The sequence below is a fragment of the Balaenoptera musculus genome, chromosome 4 (genome assembly GCF_009873245.2).
Source record: "Balaenoptera musculus isolate JJ_BM4_2016_0621 chromosome 4, mBalMus1.pri.v3, whole genome shotgun sequence".
In the NCBI taxonomy this organism is placed as follows: domain Eukaryota; kingdom Metazoa; phylum Chordata; class Mammalia; order Artiodactyla; family Balaenopteridae; genus Balaenoptera; species Balaenoptera musculus.
The window spans coordinates 143,440,417-143,459,513 of NC_045788.1; the positions used below are offsets into that span (position 1 = coordinate 143,440,417).

The 19,097-nt window shown below is 56.0% G+C and overlaps 1 protein-coding gene across 1 annotated transcript; it reads right to left on the minus strand.

Annotated features, from left to right (window-relative positions):
* Positions 1-388: 388 nt before the first annotated feature.
* LOC118894107 (PTTG1 interacting protein) lies at positions 389-18,068 on the minus strand. Its single transcript, XM_036849812.1, has 6 exons — positions 17,832-18,068; positions 10,993-11,045; positions 9,075-9,183; positions 5,114-5,288; positions 4,280-4,326; positions 389-2,175 (listed from the first exon to the last, which is right to left on the minus strand). Exons 1-6 carry the CDS (start codon positions 17,929-17,931, stop codon positions 2,129-2,131), a joined length of 531 nt encoding a protein of 176 aa, XP_036705707.1. The 5' UTR covers positions 17,932-18,068; the 3' UTR covers positions 389-2,128.
* Between the last annotated feature and the right edge of the window lie 1,029 nt (positions 18,069-19,097).

Genomic DNA, 19,097 nt, shown 5'->3' on the forward strand with positions numbered 1-19,097 from the left:
TTCCTGTGCCCAACGCACAGTGAGGCCAAGCCAACCAAAACATTGCGGTTTGGAGCAGAGAAGGGCCCAGCAAGGAGACGGGCTCAAAAAACCCCTGGGCTTTAGCGTGGAAGATGTCTGTTGCTGGTCACTTGCTTCAAACAGGAGAGCCAAGGACTCCGAGCGCAAAGGTACAGCTGCTTCCCCTGCAGCCCTCTGTACCTGATCCCAGCGCTGCAGCAGGGACAAACGGCGGGGCCGATCCCCGCCGGCCGCGTGTTGGGAGGGAGGCTGCTCGTTCACACCGATGGGTGCATAAGCCCGTCTTTACCCGGACAGTCCCCACTGTCCTCACTCCCCAAGCAATCACGTCCACACCACCCAGCAATGAAACACAAGGAACGCAAAGCATAGTCAACAAAAGCGTGTATTAATCTGCTGGCTGGAAACTGGTTAAAGATTAAGGCACTCAGGCTCATGGTCTCCTTGAGGTTACAGTTTTGGCTGCTCTTAGTACCATCTCAGAAGCTCACGGCTACAGTGACGCTCCCGAGGCGGGCCCCGTGCTGTGTGGGAGGACGGCGCCCGCTCTAACAACTCGCGCTAACAAACCGGCTCTGCTTTCAGCTCGGCAGCCTCAAGTCAAGAGAGTGATTTTACATCCACACCAACTACCGTGTTAATACAAAGTTCACTGAAGTCTATCACAAAGTTTCTTTTATGAACAAACAGTAGAAAGTAAAAATTTGCAAACTGTTATAAAATACTTAGGAATGTCTCATAATACTTTCACTGCTATCAAATGCCCAAGAAACCAGAGAAGTAAGACTAAAGAGTTTGTTAAAGGTTGTTTGTGAAACTTAAAGGTAGAATTGTTAAACAGATCTGTGTAGCTAACAAGGCACGTGCAACCGTTTGACGACATGTCCTTTGATCACTGGGTCCGCACAACTCACTCACTTCATGTGCTTGTTCACCCGCCTCCCCAAAGCTCAATAGTTTTCACATTCAAAGCAATTTGGCAACTAGGACTATTTTCAGATTTAAGAAAGGCTGTTCACGGTGACTCCACAGTCTGCTGTCCCTGCCAGGAAGCGCTCAGACCATTTACTGCAGTCATGCATCTTGATCTGGAAGAAAAGGAACCACCACGTGCGGCCACTGAAGGAAGTTCCCAGAACACGGCCGAGACAAAGGAGCAGGCCGGGAGCTCAGGCTGTCGGCCAAGCAGGACAGCCGCCAGCATCTGTCGTGCGTGGAGATCCCATCAGCGGCCCCGCGGAGCCTGGCCAGTGCAAGCCACTGCCTGCCGAGGGCGGACCTCCGGTCACCTGCGAGCCCTAGGTGACCATCGCAGATGGCAGGGAAGGTCTGATTCAGGAGACTCCGCCCCTGGGGCCTGAGGCCTGTGGTCAACGGGGCGGGAAAGGAAGCAGGCAAAGCCTCTTAGACACGCCCCCCTGCCATCCACGCACCAGCACCTGACCAACTACTGCCCTTCAGAGAGGTTTTATAATTCAAACTTTTATTGGAAAAATATCTTGATGTTCCAGTAAAGAGACACACTAAAAAATCATCCCCTAAGTGGCCTGAACTTTGACAGTAAAGCTTTCTGGTGGAATCTTTTAGGTGGGAGAATAAAATCCAAGAATTATAAAAAAAAAAAAAAAAAAGATGTAGGGTGAGTTTAACTACCGCTCAATGCTATTCGGTATAGTCAAGGTCAGAAAGCAAACCCTCGTCCGACTGCGTCCTGTACCCCGAGGTCAATGGCAAGTCGTCTGTGCTTTTCTGGGGAAATGACAGGGGCTGGAGGGTGGCCCCAAGATGGACTGCAGACGCCCCACTTCCTGCGTGTGGAGCTGCGCAGGCCCGGACGCAGGGAGACGGTCTGCACTGGCTCGCAGACGGAGCAGAGGCCTGGGATGTGCAGTTTCCTCCCCAAATGAACAACAGAAAAGCCCTGACAGTCTTAATGTCTCAAGTGACTAAATACAGAAATGAGAGAAGAGGGAACAGAAGCTCCCAGGCCTGGGCCTGGAGGGCAGCTTCCCTCCCCAGGGTCGGAGGCGGACGGGGCAGCAGGTCCCTGCTGACCCACAGCCCGAGGAAAGGCGTGGAGACCGCTCGCCGTGCCACGAAGTGCATCTCAGTTGTTCTCGAATCTAGCATATGGGTTTTCTTCTCTAAACAAACCTGAAAACAAAACGGGCCTGATTAGAAATGCACTCAGCCAACAGGAAACGAGGGTCAGAGAGCAGCATGTGGTGTCTTCTATGAAGATTTACTGAGGCCAAAAGGAAGACGGGTACGCTAAGCAGGCTCAAACACTACCCTTAACCTTTCGCGAAAGGCGCACCACAGGTGACTTTAAAACTGAAGTGGAATTTACTGGAAACGGTATTTCTAAGAAACACAGATCCTAAGAAATAAAGACTTGTTTGCTGATTCTCTCTAAATTATACAGAAGAAAACAAAACAAAACCACCTTACTTTAGATGTTCTTATAAATGCTGATTAATTTTCAGAATTAAGGCCACACAAAGAAGGTGACCGTCAGTTTAACTGTGAAGGAGCTAAGTACCCAAAGACTCGGAGTTTTCTCTCTGCATCGTGGAAACACACCCTCTCCCCTCTTTAAACATCTGGTCTGTACACGCAACTATCCGGAGCTACTGCAACACATCTACTTACACAGGGTTTTGGGGGGCGGGGGACAATGGGGGAAAGGTAAGGGCAGAGGGGAGAATGCCCTCCTGTCAGAGGAACAGGGCGAGCTTAGCCTGGGGCAGGGAAGAGCTCAGCCTGGGCCGGGAAGCGCTCAGCCTGGCGGTGGGGCGGAGCACACAGTTGGTTTTGGGTAAAAAACTATCATGTGCCAAATACCAAATACGAGCAGTCTTGTTAAGGCCCTGTTGGGAAAACAAAACCCCAAAAAACCCCCCAGATCCTGGCTCTACTTCTAGTTTAGAGGGAAAAACAGACATAAACTGCTTTGTGATAAAGAAACCAAAGGCCTTCTAAACTCAAGAGATGGTTTCGTCTGCGGTGCATTTGGTGTTAATAAGGCCAAGCACCTCCCTCCCGCTCCCACCAGGAGCTCGAAGGTTCCACAGCTGAGGGTTCCTCCTTCCCAAGTCCAGGCCACTCAAAGGGCTTTACACAAAGGGCACAAGGTAATTCTTTCAGTGCAATTAAAGGGCAACTGACCAGCTCCAAGATAGGAACACAGCGAATCCGTGACTGTTCCAGAAAAGGCCTCGTGCAGGCCAGGCAGAGCAAAGGTCCAGGATCCCATCACTACCTGTGCTGTGTTGTGTGTGTGTGTGTGTGTACACGCACACGAGCACACAACCATCCTGTCTTTTATTTCCATTAATGTTAATCAGATGCCAAAGCTCCAGGATCCCATCACTACCTGTGCTATGTTGTGTGTGTGTGTGTGTGTGTACACGCACACGAGCACACAACCATCCTGTCTTTTATTTCCATTAATGTTAATCAGATGCCAAAGCTCCAGGATCCCATCACTACCTGTGCTATGTTGTGTGTGTGTGTGTGTGTGTACATGCACACGAGCACACAACCATCCTGTCTTTTATTTCCATTAATGTTAATCAGATGCCAAAGCTCCAGGATCCCATCACTATCTGTGCTATGTTGTGTGTGTGTGTGTGTGTGTGTATACACGCACACAAGCACACAACCATCTTGTCTTTTATTTACATTAATGTTAATCAGATGCCCAAAAGCTCCTTTCCATGATTTCCAAATTTCGTTGGAAACCAAGTGCCAGGGAGCAGAAAACACCAATGATATCGGTGGTTTGAAAATCAGTACAGAGCCAGCTAAACACAGGAACAGGTTCAATGCTCTCAAACACCGAAAAAATAGTTCCCCCACCGAAAACCTCACCAAACAAAAACCCAGAACAGAACCAGGACACAGCTCCCGGGAAACAAGCGGTCCAAGGCCTCAGTGTGGCTACTGCCAACTCGGTCAGGAGGCGGGCCAGGAGCAATTCCAGCACAAGGGAGAAGGCGGGCAAAGCCCCGCAGGTAAGGAACTCACCCCACCGTAGGGCAAACAAGACCACAAGGTGGGAAAGGGCGACAGCACTTCACCAGCAAACAGGTGCCAGGAAGGCCGGCAGAGGCAGAAACACTCGTAGGCCTCGTCTTACGAGAAGCCGCTCCCGGTACAGCCCTCACCCTACAGCAGAGCCCGCCGGGCGCTGGACGTGGCCAAGACGGCCCGGCCAGCTCCTGCCAACGGAAATGGAGAGCCAGGCGATTCTCACCATATTTCCTTCTGATTTCATCATGTCTTGACTTCATCTCTGCTCTCCTAGAAAACACAGAAATCTCGTTCAGCAGCAAATTACAGTGTAAATTTCTTGTGTGTGTGTGTGTGTGTGTGTCTGCAGGGCTTGCGGGATCTTAGTTCCCCGACCAGGGATCAAAGCCGGGCCCCCTGCAGTGGAAGCGCAGAGCTCTAACCATTGGACCGCCAGGGAAGTCCCCACAGTGTAATTCCAACAGCTGTGCCTTTCACTCCCTGTGGCCTCCGGGAGCCAGAGCCGGGTGGTGGCGGCTCTGACGTGGCCACGGCCACACTCCCACCGGGACGGGCAGGGTGCTGAGCACGGACCCCTTCATTTCAAGAAAAGCAATTCCAATACCCTGTACTGTGATTGAGGACATTTTTTTCCGTATGAAAACGAACCAATCGGCAAAGATCTTACGCTTGGTTCTGAAGATGGTTAGGAACACGCAGGAGCCTCGGCCCCAGCAGCTGCGGGCTGACAAGCCCCCCAGCCCCACCGCGCGCACGCCAAAGGGCTCCGGAACCTGGGACGCACGGTCACCAGAGCACTAGTCACACAAAAAGCCCGGTTTGGGCTCGGACAGACAGGAGACCCCAGTCAGAAGCCTTCCTCCTGCTGAGCCCCCGCGGGCTCAGAACCGGACGGGCCCCGAACCCCGGGCTGGCGGCCACCGGCCAGGTCCCTGCCACGCGGCTTCCCACCCTCCACGCCACCACCGAGAAGCCCCCTCGGACGCCCGACACGGTCCTGACTTTTCCACGGGGAGAAAGCTGGGACCGAGTAACCGCCCCGGTCGCGGGGCCTCACCGCTCCTCCTGGCGGACCCGGCGCTCCTCGCGCTCCCGAGCGGCCCTCTCCTCGCTCTTGTCCGGCCGCCGGCTCCGCCGCTTCCCATAGCAGCAGCAGCAGCAGCAGCAGGCGACGCCCAGCAGCAGGGCGCCCCCCAGCACCGACAGGGCGATGATCAGGGCCTCGAAGTTCACTGCCAACGCAAAGGCGCAGAGTCAGGGCCCCGCTCAGGCCCCGCCCCCTCCGGGGGGGGCGGGGGCGGACGACGACACCCCCGCCTTCCTCAGCCTGCTGCTGTGACTTCGTCACCATTTCCATCAACCTGAAGCAACAGGTAGCTTTTCTCATCACCTGATGCTGAAAGGCTGTTTCCAACCTGAGAACAGTTAACAAAACCAGGAAGAAAGAGAAGCTCCGCGGTGCACTCAGCTGCTACGACACTTGACTCAGTCTCGCGGAATCGGATGCTAAGCCCGACGCGGCTTCCGTGATTATCTAAGTCAAAGCCCAGAGCCTCCCATCTGCTGCCAACAGGACACACGTCTGCCCGCGTGGGCAGAGCACCAGCTGGAGCCACCGCCCAGGCCAACGCCCGCGGGCTGGAAAACGGTGACTGTGACTTCCCGTCCAGACCAAACGCACTCAGAACAAGTTGCAATTCTTTCCAACTTCTCTTGAGGATTTACAAATTAAAACCAGTCAGTCGGTACTTTTCCACTCCATTCAAGCCAGAGCCCATCACAGGACAGGCTGACACCTTCCCGTTAGCACAGCCCCGCCCTGGACAGCAGCACGACCCTCACAGGACGGCCCCCTGCCGCACACAGCTAGTAAGCTCTGGTGCCACTGGTTTCTTGGTTGGGGGGGGGGGTGGGCTGGGGTCCGGAAGGTGAGAGCTCTTCCTTGGGTCAGGGAGGGGAGGGAGACACCAGTGCCCCGCTGCCCCCAGCCCCCCTCAGGTTGCCAGTGTGACAGCACTCGCTCTGCCTTCTGAGCTTTGAATCATGTGGTTTTTCCTCCTCTGTCCTGTTCTGGAAGTACCAGAATTGCAAGATACAGTAGTAACAGGAGACCCCCACAGGCAGATGGCGTAACTTTTTGACTAGAGAACTCGAGAACAATCAACTTTATTTTTATTTATTTCTTAAAATAAATTTATTTTATTTATTTATTTTTGGCTGCGTTGGGTCTTCGTTGCTACACGTGGACTTTCTCTAGTTGTGGCGAGCGGGGGCTACTCTTCATTGTGGTGCGCGGGCTTCTCACTGTGGTGGCTTCTCTTGTTGTGGAGCATGGGATCTAGGCGCGTGGGCTTCAGTAGTTGTGGCGCACAGGCTCAGTAGTTGTGGCTCAAGGGCCCTAGAGCACAGCCTCAGTAGTTGTGGTGCATAGGGTTAGTTGCTCCGCTGCATGTGGGATCTTGCCGGACCAGGGACTGAACCCGTGTCCCCTGTGTTGGCAGGTGGATTCTTAACCACTGTGCCACCAGGGAAGTCCCGAGAACAATCAACTTTAAAAACCGGCGAGGGACTTTCCTGGTGGCGCAGTGGTTAAGAATCCGCCTCCCGAATGTCAATATTATGACATAGTATGAGTGTGTTTCATGTTTGGTAATTGCAATCATTGTTGCTTTTGTTGTGGTCATCCATGTACAATGTTTGGTGTCAGTCTATTTATCTCTTGTAAAAATAAAATACAGTGTGTGTGTGTGGAAAAAAAAAAAAAAAAAAAAAAAAGAATCCGCCTCCCAATGCAGGGGACGTGGGTTTGATTCCTGGTCAGGGAACTAGATCCCACATGCTGCAACTAAGAGTCTGCATGCCACAACTACGGCGCCTGTGAGCCACAACTAAGGAGACCACGTACCACAACTAAGGAGCCCATCTGCCACAACTAAGACCTGGTGCCACCAAAATAAATAAATAAAATAAAATTTAAAAAAAAACAAAAAAAACAAAACCCCGTGAGACCAATGAGACAGCTGGCTCTAAAATACACCTACCCCCACAAGAGCTTTTCTGATTAGCAGCTAAACCATTATAAAACAGAAACAGAAATCCCACCATGATGGGAAACAAAACTATGGGCTTCTTTCCGAGAAATCTACTCTAGGACGTACTAGACCTGAACGGAGAGAGACACCCGTTCCCAGACGGGGGTTCAAACGGTAAAGATCTTGCTGTTCTCCAACTGAACGTGTGTGTGTGTGTGTGTGTGTGTATATGTATTTTTGTTTGTTTTTTGGCTGAGCTGTGCAGCATGTGGGATCTTAGTTCCCCAACCAGGGATCGAACCCAGGTCCCCTGCAGTAGAAGTGCAGTCTTAACCACTGAACCACCATGGAAGTCCCCTGAACATATATATTTAAGGTCATTACAATCACAACCCCAAAACAATTTTGCCTAGAACTGGTTAAGATGATTCTACAGTTACTTGTAAGAATAAAAGCACCTGTGGCACAGGGCTGAGTTAGTGTGAGGTGCTGCCCTGACGGGGTGGACCAAGAGGGTCTCCAGTGGCCTGACCGCAAGGCCCCACCCGCTCGGCTCCCGTGGATGAGGTCCCAGCTCCCTGCAGGCCCGAGGAATAAACCCGACAAGGCCAACGCACCTTCTCTCAGGAACCGGGGGCACTGCACCCTCCCGTTACTACAAAGCCTGCCCTCCCGCGCCCCTGCTCACCCCCGTGAGCCCGTGTGCCCCCGTGCTGCCTGGAGTGGCATCAGCTGGGGCAGCCACTCTTGAGAAACGCGTGGCCGACCGACTAAGGCTAGACACGAAAGGGGTACCACTCAGCAGTCTGCTCCTAAGCGCACGCCCAGGGCGGTGGGCGTCTGTGTCCAGCCCACGCGGGAGCACACGGCAGCCGCACACAGCCCGGTGTCCACCAGTGCACCGCAGCAGTCGCCCACGGTGTCCTGAGGGACAGGTGAGCGCCGGACGCGGTCCGTGTGTTTTCCTGAGTGGCGATAACCTGCAGACTCACATGAAAATTCACTGAGTACACGGGCATTTGTATATGCACAAGTGTACATGCATGTGTGCACGCATGTGTCTGTACTTGCACGTGTGTACATGTGCGTGTCCTCTGGAGTCTAGGGCCCGGAGAGAGGGAGCGAGGGCTCACGTGTGCACTGTGTTAGAGTCATGCTTCAGTTTAAAAGCATTTTAACAGTTAAGGCCCCATATGCCGATGGTTGGTTCCCTGGTGCGGGAGCCGCCTGTGCGGAACAGATGGGGAGGGAAGGTTCCACGGAGGAGGCAGCCGCTAACATGGAAGCAGACGGCCGTGTGGCCCAAGGAGCCTTTCTGGAGTGAGGGCAGCAGAGGGAACGGCCAGCCCTGGGAGGACGTGACGGGTGTGTCTGCACATGTACACACACCCATACACACACACTCCCACAGACACAAACTTCTGGGTTCCCTGGGTTTCAGCTGGTGAAATCAGAAGTGAGTCATTTCAGATGGAGGCTGACAGATTCTGAGATGGAAATCAATTAGAAAAAAGACAGATAAAACAGATCATCACAATTCTCTGCGAGAGCACTGGCTCCTATGACCTGTAGCCAGGCGGCCTGTCGATGGCCCCAAACCTGAAGCCATAAAGGAAAGGATTAATAAGCCCAACTCATAAAAATGAGTTCCACGTGCAACACACACCACAAACCAACTTAAAAGGCCACCTAGGAAACAACCTGGGTCTCCCCTAGGGCTCACTTCCCTCGGAGAAAGAGCACCACTGAGACAGGTGCTGACGCGCCACCCGCGTGGCCCCGGGGCGTGGGGAGCCGCCTGCAGAGCAGAGCCAAGGCCGCGGCCTTCAGGGCAGCTTCCAGACCCGGGCCGCCACGTTCCCAGACGCCACCGCTCGCGCCGGCCTCCCCACCTCCCCGCTTCTGGCAGCTTACAGTAACTGAGCACAGCCAGAATTTTCAAAACGGCCCTGGTTTTGCAAGAAGCCAATGAGAACAGCGACTTACCCCAGCACACGCCCCAGCGCGCAGAGCTCAGCTTGCAGAGAGAGCTGGGCGGCAGGATTTTGGTCACCGGGTAGTCCAAGCACGCCTTGTCAGTGTTGCACCAAAGACACTGCAAGAGGCGATGACAGGGCATCAGACGCGTAAACGCTGAAGGGCAGACGGGCCAGGGTCCGACCTGCACCAGCCCCGCCAGCCACAATGCTGTTCCCCCTCGGCCCCCTTCCCAACACTGGCTCGACGCCGCCAACCCACCAAGGCCCTCCTCACTCAAACCTCTTCCACCAGGCGCCCTGCCTGCCTCGTAGCCTCCTTGCTGATCCCCGCCCGGGGCCTCTGCGTGGCCTGCTCCTCCCGCCTGGACGCTCCCCTCCCTTCCGAGGCACCACCTTCTAACGCCCAGAGCACCCAGGCGTCAGCCGCCTGCAGGAAGGCAGGCCTTTGCGCCCTTCTCCACGTCCCCCTGCAGGAGGGACCGAGCCGGGCATGGTTGGGGTGGTGGCCACCCATGGTTATCACCCTGTAAAGATCCTAATTTGATCTCTAGGACTGGACCGAGAGGTCTGTCTCATTGCTGGCTGTCTTAAAGATGATGCAACTAAAGCGCAAGGGCATCTGTCCAGAACCGCAGAGCTGGAGAAAACCTGGCAGGTGTGCCTGAGTCCCTGGAACGCACGGCAGAGACCTGGCCAGCACACCAGCCGAGGGGCCCAGAGCTGGGCAGGCACTGGCACAGATGTGAGCTTTGGGTCAACCTAACAACCCGCCCAGGTCAGGACATTCAGGATATTTTCAAGCTTGAAGGTAAAGATTTTAGTAAGTTTTTTTCTTTGAGGTTTTAACAGGATGGAAAAGTCATGGTATGTTTTGGTCCCAAGTTAGGGCGAAAATCTATTACAAAAAAATGTTTTAGTGAAACCTGGGGCCCCAGTGCCACTGACACAGTGTCCACTTTGGTGTCTTGTGTTCAAAATGACAAACAGCAGGGAGGCCCTCTTCATTTTGGCCGTTTCAGAATACCTTCCACTCCAGTGGTTCTTTCCTGGCTTAACAATTTCTGGGAAATCCACCATTTTCAAACAGCTCGTTTTAAACACCTAATTTTCCATTTTTACATGACAGTTTTACCGAAAGCCGTATGAGCCCACTAGGAGGATAAGTTCTCTTTGTGGTGGTGTCGTGGCTGTTTGTCACTCTTGTTTTTTAGATTAATGAGGTACACGCGCGCGGTGAACAACGCAGGGGCGCCAGCAGATCCTTCCGGAAGCCCGCGTGCTTTAAGAATTCACACGCGGCGGGGTCTACCCTGGCCCTGGCTTTCCTCTGCACTTCTGACCTCACCTGTCTGGGTTCAGAGTGGGGGTCAGGCCTTCAGAGGAGCTGTGCACCCCGCTGTGGTCTGGGCACCCCCCAACCCCACACAACGAGGGAGAGCACGGGCACTCCAGCTCGCGGCCCCCTCAGCACTGCATGAGCCCGGCGGGGGGCCGGGAGGGCTCCGAGCACACCCGCCGCGTCTCGGGGCCCGTCTGTAAGACACGAGGCCTCCAAGGTGGAGTGAGCCCCGTGGGAAAGCCCTGGGCACAGGTCAACAGTCGCAGACGAGAGGCTAAACATGCTCCCACCCTGCTGCCGGGCACCTCTGCTCACGCCTGTGGGCCCCGGGAGCTCACACAAGTTCCGGGCTGTGTGAAACTTAGGTGTTTTATTTCAGGAGTCGAAGTAGCATGTGAACAACACTCAAGTGGTGTGTGCAGCTTTCACGAGACGGTTTAATATGCCTGAGAAAGGCTGTTAAGAGCCATCATGAAAAATACCTCCACAAACCCCAGACCACAGAACCCTGAACACACACAAGCGGCCCTGGAGTCAGAGACAGCGGGTCTGCTTCTGGATCACGTGCTGACCCTGTGCTACTTACAGAGACGTTTTTCAGGCACTCTTCACAGGTTCTGTTTGTGTTCTGAGAACAACCTGCAGGGGAAAGAACAAACATCACTGAGAATCCTGCGGCATCGATGTGGGGAGGGGGAGGGCAAGTGGCGCTCAGAACCCGGAGACGGACGGCCCCTCCCGCGCAAGCCTTCAAGGCACAGACTGAGCCCCTACCAGCAGGGCCCTGGGAGGACACGCAAGCAGCACACATGTGGTCCTGACCCCAGGGGTCTCCTGGGAGAGGAGACGGTGCCGCCCAGCAAGGCCGGCCGCCTGCCTCTCACCTGCGTGGTCGCACACCACTGACCGGCTCGTCAGCAGACACCCTGGAACCAGAGGCCACAGCGATGCCGGGCCAGACTCAAGCTGGGCCGTGGCCCTCTCGCCGGTCCCAACCCTGCGGAGCAGCCCCTGCACCCCCGGGCACTCTTCACTGCGCAGGCGCTACGGGAAGGGCTCAAACCCCGGGCAGCTGACAGCTCTGGGACGCAAGCTAAGCAGAAGTGAAAAGCTGGTGCACGAATAAAGGATTCCAATCCACCATCAAGCAGCCGCTCTCCACCCCACGCCGCCCCTTAAGACACGCACACGCTTGGAAGAGGCCTGAGCACACCCCATCAGCCAGCAGGAAAGGCACGTGAGAATCGCGGTCAGGCCCCACTTCACACCCACCGGAACGGCTGCATTACAAAGACTGACGACGCTAACGGTGGTGAGGACGGGGGCTCAGCGGCTCGAAAACAAACACGTGCTCCTTCGAGACCTGGCAATTCCACTCTCGGTCTCGTACCCAAGACAAACCAGAACACACGTGCACAGGGACACCTGCACAGGGGGGCTGATGGCAACTTACGCATAGGAACACCTGAGAGCTGAAAGTGGCCCAGATGTCCAGGCGCCCCGCACGCCCCTCGGCCTCCCCACTGGTCCTGAGAGCTGCCAGCTGGCTCCCTGGCCGGGGCCTCTGCGCGGCCTGCTCCTCCTGCCTGGACGGAGGACGCGACCCTCCCCGGGAACACCTCCTCCTAACACGCTGCACCCAGGGGGCAAGGGGACAGAGGTCGCTGGAGGATGGACAGGGAAACTGGCCCAGTCCTACAGTGGGACACTCTTCAGCCCTAAAAAGAAGTGCGCCGTCTACGCCACACGTGATGACTCTACAGATGACCTGGGCTGGGGGAAGCCTCCCGCAAAGGCCCGCAGCGCAGGGCTCGGGGATGGGTGAGGCTCATCTTCGGGGGCGGGGGCGGGGGGGGAGGATGGGCTGGGTGGGGCCCCAACCTCCTGGAGAGGCCAGTTCTGAGGCTTGTAGGAGGTCAGGGTCTCACAGGTGTAACTCACTGGATGGCGCGCGTAGGATTCCTGCATTTCACCGTATGTAACCTTGAGCTCAAAAGAAGGAGACGAACGTTGAGCTCTCGGTGACGATGTGCACGGGGAGGAGCTGGGGGTGGGTGGGGCGTGCGCGTCTGTAACTTCAAAACGTGACAGACCCGGTGGTGGGCAGAGGGGTGCTCACTGCCCAGGTCTCTCAGCTTCCCTCTACTTTCCAAGATTTGCCTAATAAAATGCACGGGAAAAGAGCTTTAGCTTTAAGTTACGATTGTATTCATGTTTGCTAAGCAGGACCCATACAGCAAACTGCTACTTTGAAAGAGTTGGAGAGTTCTTCTCTTCAACAGTCTTCTACGTTCCATTTTTAAAAACCAAAATCCTATTTTATCTGAAATGAAAGCTCATTCTGTCACAACATACCATTCTACGGCAGTCATTATTAACTAGTACCCTCCTCAGGGCCTCTAGTGGCGTGCTGCTTGTTTTGTGTTCAAGCTGATCCTAAACTGCTTTACTCCCTCGGCCCCAGGAAGGCAGAGCCAGTTGGCGGCCCCCGAAATACCTCCACTTCTCAGAGCACTGCCGAGAGGGGCCCCGGGGCCCTGTGCACCGGCAGGAGGGAACAGCCCCGAGGACGGTTTCACTCACAAGCCGGATTCCTAGTTGTGTCCACCAAGGGGCTGAGAGAGGACGGCACACATGTTGCCAGGCCTTTGGTCTCCAGCCACTGTCCCCACTAAAAGGAAACGGGCAGAACAACAACGCCAGAACCGGGGCAGAGAAAGGGCAACACCAGCCTTGGACAGCTTGCTGAGCCAGAAAGTGGCACAAGGACCCAGAAACCAGCGTGGAGGGGGTCCTCCTTGCCAAAGTGGCACAACTTAACATCAGAGTGAATGACAGTAATGGACTCTCACCTCCTGAACGCCCATGATTTCACACGGACACAGAATAAACACAGAGAAGGACAACTAGCCAAGAGTCTCCGTCGCAGTAAACAGGGACGCCAAGACCACTGCGCCGTTTGCGGAGGGACAAGATGTTATGTACGGTCTCAGAGCACCCCCCGCCCCGGTTTAATTATACTTGTGAATAGAAAATGGCACCTGAAAAGTGATTGGAGATATCACCAAGACAACCTGTGACAAGACAACGGCACAAAGTGACAGCAGGTGCCTCTGAGGGGTGCAGGAAGGACAGTCACCCAGTTGCTGAATCCTCCCCAAATGCACCCAAATCAAATCAGAGGAAACCAGACAGGACCACAAAGGGGCCTCTGAGCACAAGGACAGGCTGAGGAGCTATTGCAGGGGAACAGAGGTTGAGAGACATGACACCTAAAAGCAACACGCCAGCCCGGGGTCAGAGGACCGAGGACGCTATTGAGGTCGCTGGTGATCTGTGTGCACAGTCGTGTGTTAAATCAAGGGTCCGGGATCGTACCAATGGTCACTGTGCAGACTTGACCGTCACGTTCTGGCTACGTCCTTCTTAGGAGATACACCCTGGCGAATTTAGGGTAAATGGCCACATCACAACTTGCTCTCAAACGGTTTGGTGACAACAGTAACAGGCAGCGACTTCCCTGGTGGTCCACTGGTTAAGACTCAGCGCTTTCACCGCGGAGGCCCGGGTTCAATCCCTGGTCAGGGAACTAAGATCCCACAAGCCGCCAGGCAGGGCCAAAAGAAACAGAAACAAGCAGATACAGACAAGGAGCAGTAAAGCAAATATGGCAAAGGCTGTAAGAACAGAAAAGGACTCAGGAGTTCACTGTACCGTTTATTCCTTCAACTTTTTCTGCTAAAGCGCTGGGCAGGGAGGTATGGTGGGGACCTGCACGACGCCTACCACACCCCCTCTTGAGTCCTTCTGAAGCACTGTTAAGAGAGGCCCCAGGGAGCAGGTGGTGAAGCGTGGGAATTTTTTCTCAGGCGTCTCCAATTTAAAAGTCTGTGCGATAACTGGTCTTGCGTGAACTAGCAGACCTCGGCTCCAAGATACACACCATAAACCCGTCCACCCTGGGGTCTCTGGGTCACAGGCCAGATGAGTCAACAGAGAGGCCCAGGAGGGGAAGGGCCAAGAAGACGGGTCGCCCTCCTCCTGCTCCCAGCATGACCCGGAACCGGGCAGGTTCTCAACCCAGAAACGCCAATGTTAAACAGCCCTCCCAAAGTCAGTTCAGAGCTGAGAGAAGGTCGTTCCCTCCTCGCCCTTGAAAACACCAGGGTGTTTTGCGCAGTAAGACAGGGAAATACGTTAACCATTTGCAGCTGCTTCAGAGACTGGGCGTCAGCAGTCACTCACTGGATCTTATCTCATCCCGGAAACAGAAAACTGTGCTGAAAGCCAGAGACATGTAAACATCTGGCCTGAGTTTCCGAGGTCTAACGCTGAATGTCACTGTTCTGACTTCGGAGGGCCCGTGGCCGGGACTCTTCAGCTTGCATTCTCCTTACCAGTGACTAGAGAACCTTAAGTCTCATGTTCTTGGGAAACTAAGTTAAAAAAAAAAAGGTTCTCAGGACACACTAACCCATGATATATTTGAGTTCTTTCCAAAAGTTTCGGGTGAGTCACTGCTTAAGCACAAAAGGACACACACTAGTGCGTGTAAAGAGGTATGTTTTTAAAAAACAAGGAAATGAGTTAAGTATATTTACCATGGAACACAACAGGCCAAAGGGCTGCATTCGGCAGTGCCCTCAGCAGTGGAAAAGCCCCAGAGCCGGGCACTATGGCCATGCCGCATGGTGACAGGGCACAGAGAGTGCCTGCGCTGTCAATTTCATGTGAGAAACGAGGCAGAAAGTTCATCTAGACAAAAAGTCCTGGCTGTCCTACCACCTCAGCAGAAAAGGGGGAGTGAGGAGGGCAGAGGGCAAAGGCTCGGACCCACGCACACACCCAATGCCCCGAAACCTGCCTGGAAGCCCCAGTTCTCAGCAGCAGGACCGCTGTAAGGAGACCCCGCCCCCAGCTACCCTGGCCACCACCAGCTCCTCTGGATCCCTCTGTTTAGGACAAGACTGAGGTCCCTTTAGGGGCTGCCTTCCCTCTAGATGTAAAGACGAAACTCTGGGGTGGAGTCTGACCCCACACGCAATTAAAGTGGGGTCCAAAGCCCATGAAACTTCTTTAATTCAATGAACTTCCCTCTGAAAGTCTTCAACACCTTGTCGGTTCCTAACGTCTCCCCCCACCCAAGCGCACAGTAGAGAAGACAGACGTTAGACATGGCTAGGTTTGGACTGGTATGATGGTCTCTGAATTCACACACCCGTAATGGTTAATTTTATCTGTCAACTTGACTGGGCTAAGGGATGCCCAGAGAGCTGGTAAAACACTTTGTTTCTTTCTATCTTTTTTTAAGATTTTTTTTTTTTTTTTTTTTGTGGCCTTGCCGCGCAGCTTGCAGGATCTTAGTTCCCCAACCAAGGACGGAACCTGAGCCCCCGGCAATGAAAGCGCAGAGTCCTAACCACTGGACTGCCAGGGAATTCCCAAAACACTGTTTCTGGTAGTGTCCGTGAGGGTGTTTCCAGAAGAGACGAGCATGAGTTGGTGGACGGATGAAAGCACCTGGCCCTCTCCAAGGTGGGTGGGCATCACCTAGCCAATCGAGGGCCCGAACAGAACAGAAAGGCAAGGAAGGAGAGTCTGCTCTTCGTGTGAGAGCTGAGACGTCCCCCTCCCCCTGCCCTTGAGCTTTCAGCCTTAGACTGGGCCGTATCCCCCTGGCTCCCGCTGCCTGGCCTTGAGGTGTGGCCTGGACTACACGCCAGCTCCCCGGGAAAGCTGACGGCAGCTCTGGGGCTCCTCGGCCCCTCGGTCACGTGATCCAGTCCTTCATAATAACTCTTTCTCGGTGGCTACGTAGATCCTGTTGGTTCGGTTTCTCTAGAGTCATTTTTCCTAATACACACAGCATCCTTGCGAGAAAAACAGTCTCTTAAACAGTGTAGTCACGTTCCTATAGCATGACAAGCGGTAAAAGCTCACAGCAAGCCCAGGCTCAGTGCGGCTAGAAGAAGAGCCACTTTTCTCCTGAAATACTAGGGTGAGAGTCCAGTTTCACTCCCAAACTGTCACAGGACATGCCCACTCAGCCCACAGGGGTCTCTGTCCTTAAGTCCAGGGCTAGGGAGGGGTGAAAAGCTGGCAGTCAAACACACCTGGGGCGTTTCCTGACACACCCACTCTAACAATACACACCCGCGGCCACCAAGGAGAGGTTCTCCGCTGACTGAGGACTCTTGGCTCTCAGCCACCCAGTTTGGTAAAAAAGCACTCACACCACATTTGTGCTGAACAATCCATCTGGACCGAAAGTTCCCTATGCTGTGCCACCCGACTGCTGCATTAACGAATAATATCACAAACGTACACACAAGTACGCTCAGAAGGCAATTAGAAAAAACTCAAGCAGTCCTGCCCTGGAACCGACACCCCATGAGGTCACAAAGAGGAAAGGTGCTTTGCTGTGCTAAACAGAAGGTGACGACGCCGCAGCTAACTGGCACTGAGAAAACCCCCGGCCCCTCAGGCTGACCCAGGTCGCTTAGGCCACCGGCCCGAGGCTCAATTCCCCACACTAGTGACCATGCGGGGATGCCACACACAGCAGCCAGATCAAACGCTCCCAAGATTCCCAGCAGCCTGCAGACCACCTACAGGAAGCCACCCTCCAGCACCAGCGCTTCTGGAACTGCTGGGCTCTTAGGTCATGCACTCCCCTCACCACCACCCCCAACTCTAACTGCCGTTTCCTGGTCAGGCCCCCCAGGAACTCGTCGCCTCCACGTGCCGGTCACCACCGTGGGCCCGGCACCTGGCACAGGTAGTTACTTACTGAGAACAGAGGGGATCGCCTAGCAAGGCCGCCCACCTGCCCACGCAGCGCGGGCCTGGAGAGCCCAGGAACCAGCGGCAGGGCGGGCTCAGCCCAAGCACCGGCCGCTATCCCTGGAGCTCCTCGGAGGGGCCTACTCCGCACGGTGGCGGGTGTAGGGGCCGCATACAGGCCTCCTCGAAGCGAGCAGGGCCCCCAACATACCAGCCGCGCCCGCACAAGGGCCCGGCCCCTGGACTCCGGCCGCCAACCCGCTGTGGGACAAGCGAGCTCCCCAGCTCTGCTTTCGACCCCGAGTCCACACCCGAGACGGCTCTTTCCGAGGGTCGTGGCGCCGCTGCGCTCGGCCAGGCCGACGCCGCGGTCCCGGACCACCCCGCCTGCTGAGCCAGAACAAAGAGCCGGCCCGCCGCCGTCCCCGAGCCCCGCCGCCCCAGGCCGCGGGCCGACACTCGGGTGGCCCCCCGGCCGCAGACCGCGCGGGCCCGGAGCACCGACCCAGAGCGGCTGCGACCCCCGGCCCTCCGCCCCCCTTGACCCCGACACCGCGCCCCCCCGCCCTCCCCCTCCGCCGCGACCCCGCCCCGCACCCCCCCCCCCGCACCCCCGCCCCCGAGCCCGCCGGCTGCCCTCACCCTGCGCGGCGGCCTCCGGGAGGAACAGCAGGAACAGCGCGGCGCCGCCGAGGGCCAGTCCCATGCGCGGCGTCGGCCCGCGGACCCTGCCGGACGCCATGGCTGCTGCTGCCCCGCTGGTCGGTCGTCGTCCTCGTCTGGCGGACGCGCCGCACCTCGGACCTCGGCCAGGCGCCTCCGCCCGGAAGGGCCGCGCGCCGGAGGCGGGAGGGGCGGTGGACTGGCCAGTGCGCAACAGGGGCCCCGCCCTTCGCCGCTCGCGGTCCCGCCTCCCGGCGCGCGGATCAGAGCGCCTGCGCGGCGGGAAGGCGGCGGGCTGCGGTGGGGGGGGGGGCCAATGAGGCTCAGTGCGCTTGCGCGGCTGGGAGGGGTGCTACGCGACCTTCACCCTAAAGGGGTGGAGGAGCGCTCAGGAAGTGGAGGGGAGGTCTTGGTTTCTGGGTTGGTCTCGCCGGCTTCACAGAGCCAGCATGCTGGGCCCTGACCCGCGCCCCGAAGGTCACCTCCCCGGAGTCGGGGCTCGGGCCGCGGGGCGGGAGCGGGCGGGTGGCGGCCTGCTCCTGGGAGGTCTGTTGGACCCCGGCCCCGGACGGCGTCATGGAATGATAAAAACATATACTGCGAGAGTCCAGTAGCTTTCTTTTTAAGATTGTGTTTCCATAGCCAGAGTACAGTGGGGCTTTGGGTATTGTATAGGGAAGTCAGGGATCCATCGCCTAAGCTTCTTGGGGTCACTGGCTTGTGGCTTCCTGGACCAGCCTGGTAAGACCACCTTCCCAGTAGCAGCAGTGCTGGGATCAGGGGTGGGCCGTCCGTCACGGGGGAGGTGTCTGCCATCTTTGACCTAATTCAGGGCCCCAACGTCACTTACTGGGTCGTGTTCCACTGCTGTCCCACACCTACCTCAACTCTGAGGGCTGCGGTGAAATCCGGGCGGTGGGCTTTGCAGTCTAATACGGAATCTAGCTGGCCCCGGCGAGGTAGGTGTGCTGCAGACTGAGCAGAGCGTCCCTCCCTCTCAGCGTGCTGGGATTCAGCGGGGTGGCCTTTAAAATCTTCCATGCTTGCTCTCCGTGAGACGGCCCCAACTGGCTGGAATGTAACTGGCCCTCAACCCCCAGGGTCAGTGTGGAAAGACTTTTCTCGGACAGGAGGACACAGTTGGTTGCAGTGTATTTGTGCCTCTACGATGTGCAGGGGCCAAAGGCAACGTGACCTCATCCTGCCCCGCTGCCAGATGTGGAAAACTGGGCCCAGCAGGGTGCC

Coding starts and splice junctions, on each gene's coding strand:
- LOC118894107 (XM_036849812.1), bottom strand. CDS start 17,931: ATGGCGTCCGGCAGGGTCCGCGGGCCGACGCCGCGCATGGGACTGGCC. Junction 9,184..10,992: donor AGTGCCTGAAAAACGTCTCT/GTAAGTAGCACA, acceptor CGCCTCTTGCAG/TGTCTTTGGTGCAACACTGA. Junction 2,176..4,279: donor TGAAATCAGAAGGAAATATG/GTGAGAATCGCC, acceptor TTTTGTTTTCAG/GTTTGTTTAGAGAAGAAAAC.